The sequence below is a fragment of the Camellia sinensis genome, chromosome 13 (assembly GCF_055761805.1).
Source record: "Camellia sinensis isolate YWXY chromosome 13, ASM5576180v1, whole genome shotgun sequence".
Taxonomy (NCBI): Eukaryota; Viridiplantae; Streptophyta; class Magnoliopsida; order Ericales; family Theaceae; genus Camellia; species Camellia sinensis.
In genome coordinates this window covers 5,290,875-5,310,970 of record NC_138973.1, presented here as the reverse complement: position 1 = coordinate 5,310,970, position 20,096 = coordinate 5,290,875, and the positions used below count along the sequence as shown (strand labels likewise).

At 32.0% G+C, this 20,096-nt stretch overlaps 1 protein-coding gene across 22 annotated transcripts; it reads left to right on the top strand.

Annotated features, from left to right (window-relative positions):
* Nucleotides 1-14,303: 14,303 nt before the first annotated feature.
* Nucleotides 14,304-19,864, top strand: LOC114276478 (DNA-directed RNA polymerases II and V subunit 8A). 22 transcript variants are annotated; one of them, XR_014348165.1, is made up of 6 exons: nucleotides 14,304-14,796; nucleotides 14,895-15,153; nucleotides 15,449-15,501; nucleotides 15,642-15,694; nucleotides 17,535-17,645; nucleotides 19,380-19,404. XR_014348165.1 is itself a non-coding variant. In XM_082901300.1 (6 exons), exons 4-6 carry the CDS (start codon nucleotides 15,673-15,675, stop codon nucleotides 19,485-19,487), a joined length of 288 nt encoding a protein of 95 aa, XP_082757426.1. In that variant the 5' UTR covers nucleotides 14,304-14,796; nucleotides 14,895-15,153; nucleotides 15,449-15,501; nucleotides 15,642-15,672; the 3' UTR covers nucleotides 19,488-19,864. The 22 variants fall into 22 exon arrangements, 8 of the variants coding, with proteins under 8 accessions (XP_082757426.1, XP_082757425.1, XP_082757423.1 ...); XM_082901300.1 differs by having other exon boundaries at nucleotides 17,488-17,645; nucleotides 19,380-19,864; XM_082901299.1 differs by having other exon boundaries at nucleotides 15,343-15,501; nucleotides 17,488-17,645; nucleotides 19,380-19,864.
* Nucleotides 19,865-20,096: the final 232 nt, after the last annotated feature.

Below are 20,096 nucleotides of genomic sequence, written 5' to 3'. Positions count from 1 at the left end.
GAGCACACTAAATTCAAATGCTCTTTCAAGTTAGATGGCCAATTTAAGATAATCTGAACTCTTTATTATTTAATAAAAAGAACGCACCATCAGTGGTAGTAAAAAATAAAAATAAATAAAAAAACTCTTTAAATATAGTAGAGATGAAAATAATTAAAATTTACTCAATTATAAATAGTTATTTCCTTCACACTTTAATTCTTTTATTTTTTTAATTTCAAAATTAATTTTAAATTAATTTATTTAGATCCAAACAAATTTCTTTTAAATGACATATTTACCCTTCGACAATTTCAAGGAATCTTCTCTTCAAGGGGTTCAATTCAACCGTGCTACGTAACTCGAAATCGAAGCCTCGAATCCCCTGAATTCAAAATGACGTCGTTTCGCCGTTTTGATTTTTTTTTTTTCAATAACGCAGAAGAAAAGGGCAAAGAAGAAGAAGAGGAAGAAGAAGCGAAAGAAGAAGAAAGGAAAGGAGCAAAGCAGAGAAAGAGAGAGAGAGAGAGATCATCTTCATCATCAACCATCAACCAAAAATCAAACCCACCCCAACACATCATCATCAGCACAGCTTCATCATCAACCAAAAATCAAACCCACCAAATCATCAACCAAAAATCAACAATCAAAAATCAAACACGCCCCATTCATCATCAACAACATGTTCATCAACATCACCATCATCATCATCAACACCAGCCAACATTCATTTCAGATCCAGAAAAAAAAAAAAAAATCGGGCTGGGCTGTGACAATTGGAGGCGAACGCGGAGGCGGCGGCGATCGGCGAACCGAGCTGGGCTGCGATGATCGCCGACCCTCTCTCTCTCTCCATTCTCTCTTCCCCTCTCTTATCTTTCTCTCTCTTTCTCTTTTCCCCTCTTCTTCTCTCTTCTCTCTACTCTCTCTCTGTTTTTAGACATAAGGAAAAATTAAATAAAATAAAATAAATTGTCCAAAATGACGTCGTTTTAGGCGGTCGGGAGATTTGAGCTACGAAGCTTTATTCAGTTCAATTTTAGTTTTTTTTTTTTTTGTTATGATTTTCTTACAAATGTATACGTTACTAAACTACAGAAACAGACAAATGAAATAGGCAATAGGGACAAAGGATCTACAGCCCAAGCAACCTTCCAAGCAAAGAAGTTATTGGAAATACTATCCAATTACGGTAGTTGTACATATATTAATTAGTAGATTAAATAATGTATTAACATTAGTTATGATATTATTATTGACCCTACTTATTAATCACATTACAAATTTCAAAAATCTCTTAAATTATGCAACATTATCAATTAATACACTAATTAGTACAGTTAACATTATTCATTCAATTAGGCCATGTTTGTTTGGGCGGACTGGGTTAGATTGGATTCGCATTCCCATGACTAATAGTCCTAGGATTACGAATCCTTTGGATTGTGTATCATATCTTATGTTTGGATTGAGTTAGGATTTTTAAGGAGGACTAATAGTCCAGACTTTGACTTAATCTTTCAATTTATATTCCAGCTCACTCTGTAGGATTGAATAGTTCATCATATGTGGAATATCATATTCAGATAGATTGTTAATTCATATTTCAATTATTTAACTAAATATTGAATTAATAATTTTATTAGACTATTAATCTAATTCCAAATTCATATCCATCCAAACACAGTAGGCCTTAATGTCAACCTAAACTCCAAGATCAAAACCATTCAAAACGCAATTTCTACTCAATTCATTTCAACACCAATTCCAAGATCCAGTCATCAAAAAAGTATAGGATTGTCAAGTGTGGCAGGTGTTTTTTTTTTTTTTTTTTTTTTTTTTTTTTTTTTGGGTCTGTGCTAGAACATTTGATATAATTTCTGTAAATAATTTATAAAATAAAAATAATTTAAATAAATTTTAAAAAAATCTAAAATATTTTTAATTTTTAATTTTTGATTATCAATTTAACTTGATAAAAATGGTTATTAGCTAAGGTGGTTGTTGTAGAATTGTTTAGAAAGGGACAGCAATATCAGTAATTAATGTTAATTACATATAGCATTAGTCATATAATAATAGTCATGAGATTCAAGGCAAAGAATCCAAGTGATTAATTAAGAAATTAGTTGAAGTGTAAGTAGTTTGTTAACACCCACACCATCCATAGACTCCCAACACAAATAAATAAGTCTAATAGATGACAACACAAATAAATAAATGCTATTTTTGGGGCTCTTTTTTTTTTTTTTTTTTTGAAAGGAATAAGAATTTCATTATTAAGACTGGTAGTAAAATTCATGTGACAATACTATTCAAGCGTTTTATTTCTCTATAATTTTCTATGAAAAATTTGTAAAAGTTAAAATATTGTGAGTCTAATTACTTTTTATTTATTTATCTAAATGGCTAACATTTTTATGATAATTCTGAGAATTGGAGGAATCAGATTTTGATTCTTGTTAGAATAGATAATTTGGAATCAACTTTATATTGCAATCAATTTTAAGCATAGTAATCAAGATGTTCAAAATCAGTTCGTTTCAAACTTATAAAAGTCTAGTCATTTTTTAATTGAAATAAAAAACAAAAAACAAAAAACAAAAAAGAAGAATTAAATAAGTAAAATGAAATGAAAGTAACACCATTCACCATAGCACACCTAAAATAATAACATATTAATTTAGTTATTGTGAACTAGAACTATAAACCAATTAAATTAAGAGGTGTTACGTGTAGATCCTAATAGGTAGATTTGTTGTCCAATAGATCCTATAATAATTAATAGTTTTTTTCATCAAACACTGTTCAAAAAGTCACTAATTATTAATTTTCAAAGACAGTTTAAAAATTTTGTTACAAAAAATATCACTAATTATAAGTTTTAACAATAGTTTAAAAAAATCGTCACAAAAAGTCACTAATTTTCAAATTTGAGCGACAATTTAAAAAATTCGTCATAGAAAAATGTCACTAATTGTAAATTTTAGAAATAATTTATAAAAATCGTGACAAAAAAGTCACTAATTGTCAATTTTTAGTGACATGCAAAAAATGGTCAAAAAAAATCATTTTTAAAGAAGATTTTATTAGGATTTATTTTCAATAGGACTTGATAAGAATTAAGTGTAACTATTAAGACCTACTGATAGTTTTCTCTTAAATTAAGTTAGTAGTATAGTGTTTAAGTTTGTTTTGAAATGTTAACGAGTTTTAAAATGGATTAAGAGCATCACTTGTTTAAATAACAAGTTAATTTCAAATGAATTTTTAATGTGTTGGACATAATCAAATGAAAACAATTTATTTATTTTTTTATAATATATATGATAGATAAAAAAGTATCAAAGGTTGAGAAGAATAATTTTTAACGAATTAAATTATACTTAAATAATTTAATTTTTATAATGTGTATGGTACTTTCTCTATAACTATAAAGTCTCTTGGCAGACAATTTATTTTTTGAAAGTCAATTTTAGCATAACAAAGAAGTTTCCTAGAAATGAATTAAGGTATATAATATGATGTCAGTTATTCACCAATCAAAAAAAAATGATGTCAGTTATTGATGTGATTAGAAAACAAACACAAGTTTTAAAAAAATATCTTATACTAATAAGTTTCACTGATAATTTTATGAGAAAATCACTGTTTACATAAACCTCACCACAAAATGAATTATACCCCCTACTTTTATAATAATAATAAATAAATAAATAAATTTCTACTTCACTGTACAGTAATTCTCCCTAATTTTATGATCTTTAATGTAGATTCATGTATTCCATTTATTTTTAAGTCAATAGTTTGAGAACAATTTTTTTGGGGTTTTTTTTTTTTTGTTTTTTGTTTCAAAACCAAAAAAATAAATCCAAACAATCACATAAAATTCCATAATCATTTTATTTTATCTCTTACAAACATCACATCCAACCACAAAAAATTCTAATTATCTTTCCAAACATAAAAAAAAAAATTCTTCAATAATATTCTACAATGAAAAAAATCTACAAAAAAATTCACTTCCCAAACACCCACTTCGCCAAGGCAAACTATAACAGATAATAGTATATATAGAGAGACAAATATTATCTTTGAGCTGGTCCCACTGAACCTTCACCTACGTTATTATTATTATTATTATTATTATTATTATGTATTCCACTTATTCTGAATAGTTTGATTTGGTCAAGGCAAACTATAACCTATTATAGCATATATATAGTATCTTTGAGCGGGCTCAGTGAACCTTCACCTACATTTAATAAAGTTTTTCCTCTTTTTTTTTTTTTTTCACATCATTAGTTGAGTTTTCTCTTTGAATTATATGATCAGTAGAATAATGAAAGAATATTTGAATTTTATTGATTGTACAAATTTTTTGTGTGCATAATATAAATCCTTTTTGTGCTTAGTGTAAATTCTTTTTTATATGTCAAAATTATACCATAAAAGATTCTATCTAAAATGTAATTAATTTTTTGTTGTTCTATTGGTTTGTAGTTTCTCCAATTATTTTCATACGGTACAGGTTATTGTTTTAAATTTCATGTAATATTTTCTTGAATCAAATTTGTGTTTAAAATTTTTAATGTGTAGTGTAATATTTTAGACTATCACAATTATAATTAATTATTCCTTTATATTTGTAGAGATGACCTATAGTGAAAGAAAGGTGAATGCATACCTCATGCAATTACTTTTTCAAAGGAATTGACTTCACTCTTGTTCATGAGTTGAAGAGGTTCAATTTGAGTCTTTAAGCTCCTTTATGGTCCTCTTTTAATAATGATTTAATATATTCATATTATAGACTCTTTTAAGAGTGTGTGAGGGCTAATTTGGGCTATTTGGAAGAAATAATCTTGACCAAATCACTCTTGGTAGTTTGATAATTTTTTTAACTTGCCACCAACTTGCTCAACCTCAAAATTGACAAATTGGTTGAGTATTTTGATGGTTTTAAACCAATGGGTTTGACATGTTGACAAGTTGCAAATTGTTAATGTAATTGTGGAGCTATAAAATAAAAATCAAAGAAATGTTTGATGACGTACATCTATTTAGAAAAATTTGATAATAGTCTAGCATTTAAACATGTGATGAAAGTTTTAAAAAAATAAATAAAAAGATTTGTTCATGGTTGAGGTGTTTGATTTATAAAATACTTGATTTTGGGTGAGTTTGTAACAACTCGGATTTTTAATTATTCTTTAAAATTTATACTAAAATCATTTAATCACAATTGGAAAAATATACGATTTATTTTATATTATTTGTAAAATAATATAATTAGTAAGAAATTTAGGGGTTAAAGCGTAAATATAAAAGGGAAATTGCCACCTTCAATTTCGAGAAAGACGGCTTACCTACCTGTGTATAGGTGTGATGACTCCCGATTGAATAAGTTTGGGACTCACGGCTTTGCCTCCCTTTATAGGGAGGAGATGTTCGAACTAAGGAAAAACAAAAAGAAAAGGAAAGAAAATATTGGAAGTCAAAAATGCTTTTGATAGTAGAAAAAAAAGAGTGAGGTATTAATTTTAAGGTGAGTTATATTATACCTTGAATCACCATAACATATTTTACGTATGTTTTGACTTACCATATTTATTTTATACAAGTTATGTTTTATAAATTATTATAGATTATATTAATATTTCAATTACGTGGATTAATTTCTGAACTCTATTTGTTAAAATGAAATCCATGAATATGTTTGTTTAAATTTTAAAGAATATTTGACTATGATCTTATAATAATTATGTTTTGTAAGTACTACTACAGGAGTCTCATGCCATAAGGGACTTAAATAACTATTGGCCTTTGTTTGGTCACTTTGTGGCCATCTGTTGTTATGAATCTATTGAGTTCTGTTTTGTGCGAAGCAAAGTGCTATGCGGAGATAAGTGCTACACTATTATGGGAGCTACCTCTATAATTCGTACGAGCCACCTCTTGAATCCGTACCTCTATTCTGACTGTCACTCCGGTGACCTCTGTTCTGTTCGGTATCGTGGTTATGGTTATTTATTTACATAATTTCAGTTTTGCTACTTAAATGATTATTTGTTCAGACTAAGTTATCCTAATTATTTTAGTTAAATAACTATCCATGGTTATTTTGTGTCTCTTACACTCTTGGCATAATATTTTTCACTCTACTATGTGCTTATAGCTGTTTACCAATTTTTAAGAAACAATGTAATTTAGAAATAACTTTTGGAAAGTCTTAAACCCGAGGCTGTAGAATAGACATACACAGCACCTTTATGATATTTTTATATGTAAATATCGGCCTTTTTGGTCAATAAATTTTGTAATAAAAATAGAAGTTTCGATGATTATTTTGGTACTCTCACTAATATTATTTCCGCTCGCGTTTATTAATTTGTTCAAGAATTGGCTAGACGTAACTTCAGTTATTGGTCATCACGATACTTAACCCTTGAGTACGGGGAGCGGGTCGTAACAGAGTTAATTCAAATTGCACACAATCTATCTTGTACAAATTTAGGCTTGTTTTGGAAACACAGTTAAAAGTAATTTTTTTTTGGCTTTTTTAGTCATATCTCCTTTCTTTCTTTTTTTTCTTTTTTTTTTTTTTTTGTAATTAAAAAAATCAATTTTTAACCAACTTTCTAAAACAAGCTTAATGTGCAATCTTGCCCAACTCGCCAAGACTCTTAAACCACAAGTAGCAGCACAGGTTTGACAGATTGGCCATGTTTTTTTGTACATCCATATTCCTGAAAAATTTAGATTGATTCAATATTAATTATGTTATTTTATCATAGTTGTCTTTGAAAAATTGGTTTATTTTCAAAAATCACATTTTAGATCTTTTTTTTTTTTTTTAATCGGCAAAATTAATTGTTAGTTGTTAGATTAACACTGATGAAAATTAACCTCTCTATCTTATACAAGTATCAAATGCTTGCCCCCTTAATTCAACTTCCTTAAGGAGAGTTGAACCCCATGATCTACATAAAAAGCTACAATACAAATATGAATTAGGGCTGAGCAAGGAATCCGTGAAATTCGTAATCCGATCCAGTCCAGTCCAATCCGATAGGTTTGGATTGGTTTTTTGAATCCGTGGTTCGGTTCCGGATTAAAGAATTAAAAATCTGTAGTCCACGGATTGGTTCCGGATTGAACCCCACGGTTCCGGATTGGAACCGATCCGGACCGTATACAAATAGTCTATATTTTTATTATACATCCTTACCTATAGTATCTTCTCTTATTCCATATAAAACCTAAACTCAAACCTAAACCCGTTTAATATCTTCTTTTATTACTTTTGTTTGTTAGTTTTTAGTTTTAACTTGTAATGGTCTAAATACTTATGGTACAACCAATTTTCTTATGGTTGTTTAAATTCTAAAACAGTATGTCGTTATTATAAAGACATATTGCTATTGTGGAACTAATATAGCGCTATGTTTATGTTTTTATGAAATTAAAGTGTTATATATATATCTATATATATATATATATATTATTTAATTATGTGAATCCGTGGTCCTAAACCGATCCAATCCGTATTTAAATGGATTGGTTCGGATTGGTTCCATGATTTAAACGGATTGGATTGGTTCCAATTTTTCAGAAATCGTAAATAACGGATTGGTCCTGGTTTTATAACAATCCAGTCCAATCCGGACCGTGCTCACCCCTAATATGAATCTCAAAGGCGCAGTTGGCTCCTCTCCTATCCACCTTGAATTAGAGAGAAGCCAACTCATTTTAAAAAAATATTGACAATGTCGTAAATGTATCTAACATCTTCCATTTATATAAGTTGGCACAAATAGATCATATCACATGTATTTGTGACATTCCCAAATACAAAAATGAATATTGTTCTTTATTTTTTTTCTACTTTTTTTTACTCATAAAATATCGCTACCATCCTATCATAAAAATGGCATTTTTGTTAATAGAAGTTTTACATGTTATGTATGTCATTCAATTTCATTGCAGAACCATTTAGTTTAGAGTCAATTATAATTTTACCCTTAACGCATAATTTTTTTTCACTTCAATCTTTTAAAAATAAAATTTCTCATTTTGGTCCTAACCTATTAGATTCTTATCGCGACAGTTGTCCTGTTGTGAAAATGCCGCGTGACACAAATTGACTTAGACAAAGCCCCAACAACCTATGCATTATATTATACTTTTCTTTCAGTTTCTCTTTTCTCTCCTACCGCAATGGATCACTCGCCATCCTTCACGACCCAACTCCCTTTTCTCATCCATCATATTTTTTTTTTTATCATTCATTCTAAGTGAGTGTTTGATATTTATTTTTTTGTGATTTTGTGACCTTTAATCTTTTTAATTAATGTATTTAAAAAGTTGTTAAAAATTCTTTAAAGTAAAAAATTTGATGTGGCATTCAATTTTTTTTTGTTGACGTCAAATAATTTAGTAAATAGTTGCACAAACCCACCATTAGGGGTGGAAATTTGGCCAGACCCATATCCGAACTCGCGGGTTCCCGCAAAATTCGGGGTTGGGCCGCGTCACGGGCTATAAAATTAGACCCAAGCACAGTCCCAAGCCAAAGGAGTATTCAGACCTTGGACGGGTTAGGCCTTGGGCCCTTAGGCTTGGCCAGCCTTGACCATTTTTAAAAAAAATTTCTTCTATTTTTTGCACCAAAATTTTATTATTTTTTATCAAAAAATGACACTGGGTCGGGTCGGATTTTGAGTGAGCCTTGAGTTGGTCGATGGGTCGAGTTTCAAAATGATGGCCCCAGGTTCAGGATCCCGGGTTAGGCTCGGGGTCCTGCCCTAACCGGGTTGGGCCCATCCTGAGTCCCGGGCAGACTTTGGGCTGCACACAGATTGCGAGCTATTTTTACACTCTTACCCACCACCTAACTCCTCAAGACTAGTTCTCCATACTTTGATTCGCAACCTTTCTACTTGAAAGTATGAAACAAAAAAAGGAATAAGGACAAGGATTGATCTAGGAGGATGCAGGTAGCCGTCGTACTCTTAAATTTTTTAAAAATTATGTATATTATATTAGTAAATAGTAAAATAATTTTAAATTAAAGTACATTGCACTCTCAAAATTTTAATAGTTTGCACCCTCCAAATTATTTACATTACAAAATTTTAAAAATAGTTTCTAAATCGATTTTTATCAAATATTGATATATTTTATTTTTTATTTGTATTATTTATTATATTGCTATATTATTTAGAGTTTTTATTATTTGTTTTTATTTGATATTATTCTTGTTTTCTATTCATATGTTATTTATATATTTTTTTATTTTCATTTACACCATTCGAATAAAACTCATCTAATATTATTGTAGCAATGAATTATTTTTCCCAAATCAAGCTAAGAAAAATAGGGTTTGGTGGTTTTGATAGTGAAGAAGATGTCTACTTTGAGAACAGGATGTGGTGCTTCTAAATATACACAATAATATTCTCTCCCAGTCTATAATATTTCTCTTGCAGTCTGCAATGAGCGTGAAAAGAAATACGATTGGTGTATTTAGTATCCAGTGGATGGTAGTCATGGAGAAGATGGATCCAAATGTAAGATATGGGATGCAGACAAATAAAATCCATACATTTCAATGAAGTCGGAATACTGAACTCATGAATTTCATACATAAAAGTCAAGTCGAAATTTGGGATTCAAAAAAGGAACTTGAATTTGAATAATTCAAAATTTTGACCCCAAAAACAAAACCAAAATTCAAAATAATTGAAACTTTCGACTTAAAAATTTTGGAAAATTATATATACAAAGTAGCTTTCTTAATTATTTTCAAATAGGGTTTTCAAAAACATTTTTCTCCACGTAGACCAGATTTTGATTTGTGGACTTGACTTCTACTATATTTTTTTTTCGTAATCACCATATACTTATTTTTGTCAATGTGACATTTATGATTCTTATTGAACCTCTACAGGTAGTCCCAAGATCAACTATCTTACGCTCAAGCCTTACCAAACAGCCTTGGCCCTAGACGAACTAGCAGCCCGGCCCACAGGGGCTAAGCCCAATACGCTTTCTTCTTGGTTATTTTTAATGGGATTGAGCATAAAATTTTTAAAAAAAAAATCATAAAATGATCCGGTCTAGACCAAATCGCATCATTTGGTTTAGTTTTTTCAATGCACGGTTTGGTTCTGATTTTGAAATAGGTGAACTATACTTTACAATTTGGTCTGTGATTTTATAGCTACGAATCTAGTTGGAACCGAATCGAACTGTTTAGATTATATATATAATTTGTTACTAAATGTAAATACTAAAATATTTTATTAGCATCAAATATATACACATATATAAATTGTAAGTCATAACTCTCTACTACTATAAGTATACTTCTGTATAGGGATAGAACTAGTTTTAAACAATCGTGTAAATATTTCTTAGGTTGTGAATAATATTTTGTGATTATATTGTGAATAGTGATAATATTTTTAAAATTTGCAGTTCCAAACTGATCGTGGTTTAGTAGTTTGGTTTGGATTGATGCCAAAATTTTCTAAATTGGTTTGGTTCCAAATTTGATAGAACCTTATGTAATGGATTGGTCTTAATTTACCGTTAAACTGAACTAATTTGAACCATGCGCACTTTTAATTTTTAAATTTTCTATATGGTTTGAAAACTAGGCCAGTAGACTGTCTCTCATAGGCCAATGGACAGGCGGGTAGAACCAAAGCCCAACCAAAGCCTTATGCAGGTTGAGCCACGAGCCAAATGTTGACCCACTTTATCTATAAATTCTAATTATTTTCCTGTAAAATACAGCTCTGTACTTGCTCAAAAATGTTGAAGTGCAAGCCATCATAGGACCAGTAACATCTATGCAAGTTGACTTTGTAATTGATCATGGAGACAAAGCCAAATACCCATAATTTCATTTTCTGCAACAAGCCCTTCTCTCTCTTCAATTCAGAGCTCATACTTTGTCTGAGCCGCCCAAAACGACTCATTTCAAATGAAATCCATAAGTGTTGTTGTTCGAGCCTTTGAATGGAGAGAAACTGTTCCAATTTATGTGAGCAACGAGTTTGGAAAGGCATTATACCATATTCGACAGATGCGTTGTAAGACATCAACACAAGTGTCCCTTATCGGAGTGTCATTCCTCCACCGGCCGTGGATGATCAAATTGTTGAAGATCTTTACTAGTTAATGACAATGCAAACTAGAGTGTTCATTGTGCATGTGATTCCAAATTTGGCCTCACGGATTTTTATTAAAGTGAAAGAGGTTGGAATGATGAGTGAAGGCTACGTTTGGATCATAACCAATGCAGTGACAAATGAGTTGAGTTCAATGGACCCTTCAGTCATTAATTCAATGGAAGGAGTATTAGGTGTAAAAACTTATGTTCTAAGAACCAAACAGCTTCAAGCTTTCACCATTGGTTGGAAAAGAAAGTATCACCAAGACAATCCTACTGTACTTAATGCCCAATTGAATGTTTGTGGACTGTGGGCATAAAATGCTACAACTGCACTAGCCATTGCAGTTGAGCAAGCCAGTGTGTAGCTTGACTTTTCGTGCTCCTATCGGATACGATAGTCTTACAGTTCGGACTCCTGTGATTCTGAATTTGATTCCACAAGTGCAATGTAAAATAGATAAACACAAAAGAGTCTAAATCCGGTAAATCTTTTGGAAAATCGATTTTGAACCAAAATGCAAAAAATGGACTGCTTTGCCAGATACAGAGTCGCCACCTAAATGTTTTTAAAAAATTTAGGAAACCCGAGGCTCGTGCCAAAGGCTACTTATCCGTCATCACCAAAGTGTCTCGGCTCGGGAACTTAGGTACAAGAGGGGAAAGTCATGAATTGAGCACCCCACTCGCCCGATTAAAGATCAGCCTCTACTAATCATGATGTGATTCTTATTTACATTATATACTCTTGTTCTGATTTATTAGACTAATTTACTATGTGACGCACACAAGTATAGACTAATTTGCAAAAGTTGAAACATTTTGATTTCACGTTTGTTTCGAAAAGTGTTTGAATGTGTACCACTTGAAAAGTGATCTCATATGAACATTACTCAAATTATTCAAATTCAAGCAATTATCCATCATCCACAAGCATTCAAACAAGTATAGTACTTAAGCAGTTAGCCTAATGGCAAGCATACTAGACATTGCAACAATCACACTCGTGCAACATTCTAAAACAATAAACCATATCCCAATTTCCAAGGTGAGCCAAAAGAGAGAAAATAGTTAGAAAAATGCATGATCCTAACTAATGCAATATGCCTAATGCCACACATGCAAAAATGCAATTTAATAGGCTCAGTCACTAATTATGACATGTGAATCAATTTGATAGCATGCGGTTTAAACATGTATTCAACGAAGTAATAAACGACAATGCTTATTAGAATAATGAACCGAGCCTAATGCATGTAAGACAATGGTTGCAAATCATGAGAAATACTAAGTAAACATGATGCTCTATACAATCCAACATAAGCGGGTAAATAAAAGGGAGAAAGACGTAGGGTTGGAAGACATACACATTATTACAAGTTTGGCCCTCGCACAAGAGGGTCTGGATAAATAGTCTAGCTAATTACTATGAATTAACTAATCTATTACAGCACAAATGAAATAAACTAACTACGGTAGCTAATTATTACAACACCACGAATTAACTAACTACTTTAGCTAATGAAATAAGTATAATACAAAATTAACTAGATATTCTACTTAGTTTAATACAAAAACTAACTAGCTAATTACAATGCACAGTTAATTAGCTAATTAATTAACTATTATGAGCCCTGGGGAATAAGGGTTGACCCATGCATGCAGGTGGATTTCCACCCGAAAAAGTCCCCTGTTTTGCTGCCAGAATGCCTCTATTGCACAGTTAGAAAATTGCACTGTTTTCCCACTTCAGCCTCTGCTCTACTCTGCTGGAAAAAAAAGACACTGCCTAGCTGGAAAAAGTGGTTGGCAAGCCAGAAATAGTGGCCTGCCACCCAGTAAAAGTGGCCGACAGTTGGTTCTATCGTGTTGCAACAGAGATCAAACAGAGCACAAACCACTACAAGAAATTACACTTTTGGCAACTACTTTTGGCGACAACGTCAATTTTTCATTGCCAAAAGTATATTTTTGGTGACGCAGTGATCAATTTCGTTGGTAAAAGTATACCTTTACCGACGCAATTTGCTACTGTTGGTAAAAAAACATAACATTCTTTTAGCGCCAAAATTTTTGGTTGGCACCAAAATTTCTGTACTTTTAGCTACGAGGCTTATATTTTAGCAACACAATGAGCGTTGCTATTAGTGTGCATACTTTTAGCGACGACAAGTTGGCGTGGGCAAAGGGTTAACCATTTAGCGACGATAACACTATTCGTCGGTAAAAGTTTTGCTAGTGGAATAATGTGATTTAGTGATTTGTATTTTTGATTGCAATTTTTCAAAGAGTTTTAAATATTTTAATTATTGAATTGTAAATTAAAATGATCATTGAATTAGATCACAAAATGAACCCATTAAGTCCAAAGACACTCTTATGTTGAGATGACTAATTTGAGATAATTTAAACTTTTTCAAAGAATATGGTTAGATTATCAATTTCAATATGTTTGGTTTTATTTTCAAAAACTAATTTCAATTTTTTTTCCTAAAAAACTAAAAAAAAATTGGGTGAAAAAAAAAAACTTATTATTTTTGTATATTTTTATCTTTTACGTCATAAATACTTTTTAAAATTTTAAAAATATAATTTGGAATTTTATTGCTCTCAAATTATTTTTAATTTTTTTCAAAAAAACAAATCTAAAAATTGTTTTGAAATTATTATTATTATTATTATTATTATTATTATTATTATTATTTTTTAGGGGGGGTGATCTGATTATCTGCAATGGCAAATTCCCTCATTTTTTTCCCTCATCAATCTCCACGATTTCACTATTGCACACCCTTATCTCAGAATTCATAGTTATCTCTCCCTCACAATTTCACTCTTGATCGTAGGGTTTGTGCCGTTTGCTGTTGCCGCGCGAGACGATCGGTGCTTCTGCCCCTACAGGTTTGTTCCTACTACTATAAAAATGATTAAAGATCACACTTTGATAAATAAAAATATCTCACTTTGATTAAAAATGTAATAAAAAAATTAAATTAATATTTTAATCACATTTAATTTGATTAAGTATGATAATATTTATGTTTTATGTCATTTTTTAATTAAGTGTGATTTTTTTAATCACACTTTCTAAACAAGTGTGATTAAAAAAATTAAATTCCAAAGTTCATTCTGACGCCCAGCCCATGCCCAGCCCTAGTCCCTCACTCACTCACTCTCTCTGTCCCTTCCTCTTCTCTCTCTCATCTGAGATCCAGATCATGAGGTAGATCAAAATCCAAATCCCAGGGCCAACCGCCACTCCTTCGTCGGAACTTCCAAGCCTCTCATCTCAGTCCTTCCATTTCTTTTTCTGTCTTTCGACAATGATGATGAGATCATGTTCTGGATGACGGTAAGATCAATGGTTCACGATGACGATCTGGAAACCGTACCGAAGATGTGTTAAATGTAGAAATCTGGATGGTAATGGGTTTGCGATTTGTATGATGATCTCGAAGCTGTGTTGGACCAGATCTTTTCTTGCGATTCACCAAGATCAGAGGGTTTATCAAAACCCCAACGAATACATGGGCAGGGCAGGGCAGAGAAGAAGGTAATGAAGCACGGAGACAGAGGGTTTATCGATCCTTCAACTATTTGTTTACAATGGTTCTTGTATTGCAGTCTTGGAGGTAAATTTTGCCTGTTAGTCCTGAAGTCATAGAAGGTGTATTTCTCATTTTGGTTTCAATCTGAGAAATGTGTTAATCTTGAATTATTGTTTGTTTAGGTCACAGTGGTTATTATGCTTAGTAGAATCAACGTTGAGTTGAGAAATGAAAATGTTGACAGTGAATGGATCTAACCCCACAATGGCAGTTGCGGCAACTACTGCGGGTGATCAGCAATTGCAACAGACTGCAAATGTATCTGAGAAAGAGAAAGAGAATGAAACATCAATAACAAGTAACGACAAATGATAATGACATTGGCAATGGAAGTGGCAAAGAAAGCCCCTATTTGCATGAGGAAAGTGATTTACCATAAAGGTATATTACTTTTTGGATCAACAGAAATGCAAACCATAATAGCAATCCTCATGTTTTTAATTAGATTTTCCTTAATTATTAGTTTTTTGCAACCCCCTGGCTTTTTTGGGTTCACTCTACTTTGGGGTTTGAAATAATCTCTTTTTAAGTTTGCATTTATTGTTTTGAAAATGTTGTATTTGAATGTAGCTTGGAACACAACCTCCCTGATTGTCCATTTGCATCTCCTAAAGCTGCTGTGGACTTCTTTGATGATAAGTTAGCCATAATTGGATGATTTAGTTTAGTTTTACAGGGATTTTTTGTGGCTCCTTTTCTTCAATCTCACTACTATTGTGACTCTTAAAGGTATTAAGAAGTTCTCCTTATTCGTTCGTTATTTAAATCCTTTTATTTTCATTTGAGCTTTCAATCTCTTACTCAATTCATTGTTATTTACATGGCTTATTCCAAAAATCTGTTTTCCATAACTTATGTTGATTGCATAGGATATCTTTAGAGTTGAGCGAGTTGACCCAGATGGTAAAAAATTTGATAAGAGGTATGTTTTCTAGTTTGGTCATGTCTTCTACAGTTTCTTGTCGTGTTTTTTTTTTTTTAAATATATATATATATATATATATATATTTATATATACGAAATGGGAAAATAAGTGTTTCTTTAATAATGTTTCTTATACCTAATCAATCCATTTGAAGTAAACCCCTTTATTAATTTCTGAAATGTATATATATATACACAATATCTATTATGTGTTTTAATGCTATGCTAGATTTGAGCTTAAGTGGACTTGGGAGTTGAGCTTATAAGCATATCAGGGTTTTAATGTAACTGGATTTGACCTTATGATACCATTATTATCCAAAAATATGAAGCTTATTATGAGAGGATGTTCAGGCTATCATTCTTAGGCAAACAATAGTTTTGTGGGTGCTCGGGCTCACTACAATTGGCTTGTTATGGCTATGGGTTTACACAATTCCATAGGTGGTAAAGTGATTGCCCTTGTCTGAGGAGTGTGGATAATTTAATTTATCATCGCCCCCCCCCCCCAAAAAAAAAGGCTGGTCTATAGCTGTTTAGTCCAAGGAGTAGAATTTTCAAGCCTTAGAGTAAAAATTTATGAGAACTTATACATTTGCACAATTTGATGTGCATGCAATGCATCATGTGGCGGTTTCTTTTGGCCTGGAATATTCAGTTCAGTATTTTGAAATGTTATACAATTGCGAGCTTGAGGTGTTGGAAGCTGTCATTGAACTTCTTATGCCATCAACATCATTGGCATGCATATAAAGGCAGGCTGTGAATGATGGTAGATTTGAGCTGAGTTCTTGATGCACTAAAGATTTAGGACCAATTGTTGACAATGAATGGCACACAATCAAGCAGTAAGGAAGCAAATCTAAGACGCTAATTCATTTCAGTTTTGTGATAAAGTAGTATTTAGGTTTGTGTAATTTAGAATTTTGTCAATAGGTGTAGTTTTCTTAGTTGCAAGGTAACCTCCTTTGGAGGTGAGTGCTTGCAAGCTGCTTGTAAGCAGCTTGTCATCTAGTTTGATGTAGTGGTTGCATGTAGGCAATAATATGTCACCAGTTTGGGTTAAGTGGCTGCATTTTTGCCACTTGTTGCTTTCTTATTTTGTGCCTTTTCTATTCCTAGCCTCTTCACCATAAAGTAACCTCCTTAGCTATTATATATAGGGCTATAATCTCTCTTGAAGAGGTTTTTTGAGGAATTGAAATTTCAGATTTTTTTATTTCATTGTGCCATATTTTGTTATTCATTGGCGCTTGGTTTTGAGTCCCAAAGCTCGTGGAATTCAAGCCTGGTTGCTTGATGTTCCAGAATCCAGTCCTAAAATCTAGTTCTTGCATATTTCAGCCTTGATTTGAGTGTTATTCGGGATCACCACCTTTGTTTGTAGTTATTGGAGCCTCCAACCAAACTACATGATGTTCCATTATAAGGTCTTGGGGGAAGAGGTGTATGGAGTAGTGCTGGTTTTCCTTGGAAGAGTATTTGGTGTGTTAAGGTGATTTCCTAGTTGATATCTTTACTACAAATTGGCTCTGAGAAAATTTCTCACAATTAATAATGTGGTTAAAAGGGAGAATGTACTCCCCTAATTGGTTATAATAATATCTTTTAATGACATCTTTCAATATATATAAGAAGAATAAGATGAAGAATAATAACATGTTTAATATATCTCCCTTTAATGATAATTAGATACTTTTGATGTATTCAAAGAGTCTTTATGACTTCTCTGAAATATAATGTAGTGTCTGCTAGTGTTTGGAGCTAATAGCTTCATAATGTGTTTCTTAGTTTCTCGAATTGAAGCAATCAGTGAGCAGCTTGATATGCATATGCAGCTTGATGTAAACACAGAGATATATCATCTTCATGTTGGGGAGAAATTCATGATGGTATTAGCATCCACTCTAAACTTGGATGGAACACCTGACAGTTGTTATTATACTCAGGTAATCTTAATCTTCCTGGAACTTTTTTATTACTGATGAATAAACTTTGAATACCACATCAGTTGTCACATTAGTGTTACTTGGTCATTTAGTTCTCACACCATTATTAGTTGGTGACTTGCCCTTGCAATTTGACCCAAGTCATTCAAGCTTAGTCCTCAGACATGGTGTGAATTGAGATGATGTTGATTGAGTAATGCAAATATCCAATTCCATCTCTCCACACTCTAGGAACAGGTTCTACTCTTGGTCATATAACTGTAATCCATTTATTCAGAGTGTTGAATATAAAACCAAAGAAAATTATCAGTGAACAACAAAAAATAATAATGATGGTGATAATAACAATAAAATAAATAACTCTAAAAGAGAGAAATGAATGACATAGGAAAACTTCTTGATGATCAAGGTGTGATGTGGTGGTAATTGTTTAAGACTGAAAACTCCCCTCCTTAGGCTATGTTTGCTTGAAGGATTTGTAGAGAGAAAGGAAGGCAAAATAAATAAAATAGAAATTGTATTTTTGTCACATTTCCCTTACTTTTCCTTTTCCACCACTAATCCCCACTCAAATCCTAGTCCCAAACACAATCTTAATGTAAAAGTTTTGCTAGTTGTTATTCATGTCTTGATGGTCAAAACCTGCTGATTAATAAAAGAAAAAACAATATAGATTTATACTATTAATCTCTCTTCCTTTAAACGTAGGAATTAGTGTTATATTGTATTTTTTGTACCAAACTTAGTTTGTAGTTTTTGGTTTTAGTGACAGCCTAGCAACTTCATATATTTGGGTATACTTTAAGTCTGTATGGTTTCAACTTTTTGCTGCCAAGGCAACGGAGATTATCTAATATATATATATATATATATATATGTGGAAGAGTAACTGTGACAGTGGTCATTATGAAAAGGATAGTGAAGAAAATAAAAACTCTGTTAGTATTGGAATACAAATATATATCTAGCTTACTCTTAATGGTATTGGGGAAGAGCGAGTCACTAAGTGGTGGTGGTCCTGGGTGGAATAGATAGGAGCTAAAAGGGCGAGGTTTGAACATCCAAACTAAAATAAGAGTGTTGGGGTAAATACCATTGGGCTAAAAAGCCCTTGGCTAGGAGTAAACAATTGAGTAGTGAGGTAGAAATTAACTTATATTCTCATAGAAAACTGCAAAGAAAACTCAACAACTTATATTCTCATAGGCATTTTCATTTCAATAGAAATTAACTTCAAATTCTTGATGCTTGCACTTCCAATAGTCTACATGGAAATTCAGTGTTAACTCCTTCAGTGTTAAAAAGAAAATCCTTATTAAAGTTATTAAGGAGTCTTGACTAATAAGGCTCTTGAGATTTCATATACACATAAGCTAGAATGTTCTATCCATTAAAGCTTTATTTCAATTTATTTGGAAGTTGCAATATGAATCTGTTACCTATTGATCTTATTAATGTTATTTAAGTTATGAGAGGCATCATATGTTTCTGTACCTTGCATATTACATAAATTAAAAAATAGATAGGGTCTGTGGGTGTGGGAATCCAAAGGTTTTTATTTTATTTTATTTTTTACCAGATGATGGGAAAAGCTTTATGTTTTGGCCAGTACTTGCGCTTGCATATCTATTAACTCTCTCTCTTACATACACACACACACACACACAGAGACTGCTACCAGATCAATAAAAAAGCTAATGGACTTTGTTTTAAATTTGTCATTGATCAATACAGACTGCTACTAGATCCTCCTTTTTGCTGGTGGCTGATGGTTGTTGCTTGTTGGTCTGCTGCAGCTGCTGGTTTGCTGCGGCTGCCGCCTTCGTGGCTGATGCTTGCTAGGCTGGGGCTGCTGCTGCTGCAATGTTGCTGTGAGGTGGCTGTTACCAGATGTTGGTCTGCTGGATAAGGTTGTGGGTGATTTTCATGTCGTTTTGCCTGTCTTTGTTAGTTTCATGTTTTCATTTTGTTATCTGTTGTTTCTAATGTGGGTTCACAATTTGGATGTATTTGAGTATTTTAGTGACTTTACCCTTTTAGGTTTTATGCATTGCTTCTAAAAGTAGTATCAGTAGTGTTTTTTTTGCTTGCACATCAATTTTAGGTGATTTCATATCAATGTTATTAGTTTGTAATAGTGATGCCTGAGGGATGCCTCTTGTAAATTTGTAAATCTTATAAAAATATATAAATTATTTTCAATTATTTTTGTTGGTAAATGTGTCGCCGAAAGTTTATTTTTGCCCACTCATATTGTGTTGCTAGAAGTGTATTATTTGCCAATGTCAATTTGTCTTTGCCAAAAGTAAACCTTTATCGACAAACAAATTGTCGACAAATGACAATATTTACTGACGTAAGTGTGTTGCCAAAAGTTAACTATTGCCCACTTATATTGTGTTGCTAAAAGTGTATTTTTTGCCAATGCTAATTTGTCATTGCCAAAAGTGA

What these genes read in the sequence shown, in the direction of transcription:
- LOC114276478 (XM_082901296.1), top strand. Translation starts at nt 15,081, where the DNA reads ATGATAATGACATTGGCAATGGAAGTGGCAAAGAAAGCCCCTATTTGC. An exon ending in GAAAGTGATTTACCATAAAG is followed by an intron (nt 15,154 to 17,487) that starts GTATATTACTTT and finishes TGTGTTTCTTAG; the next exon opens with TTTCTCGAATTGAAGCAATC. An exon ending in ACAGTTGTTATTATACTCAG is followed by an intron (nt 17,646 to 19,379) that starts GTAATCTTAATC and finishes TGATCAATACAG; the next exon opens with ACTGCTACTAGATCCTCCTT.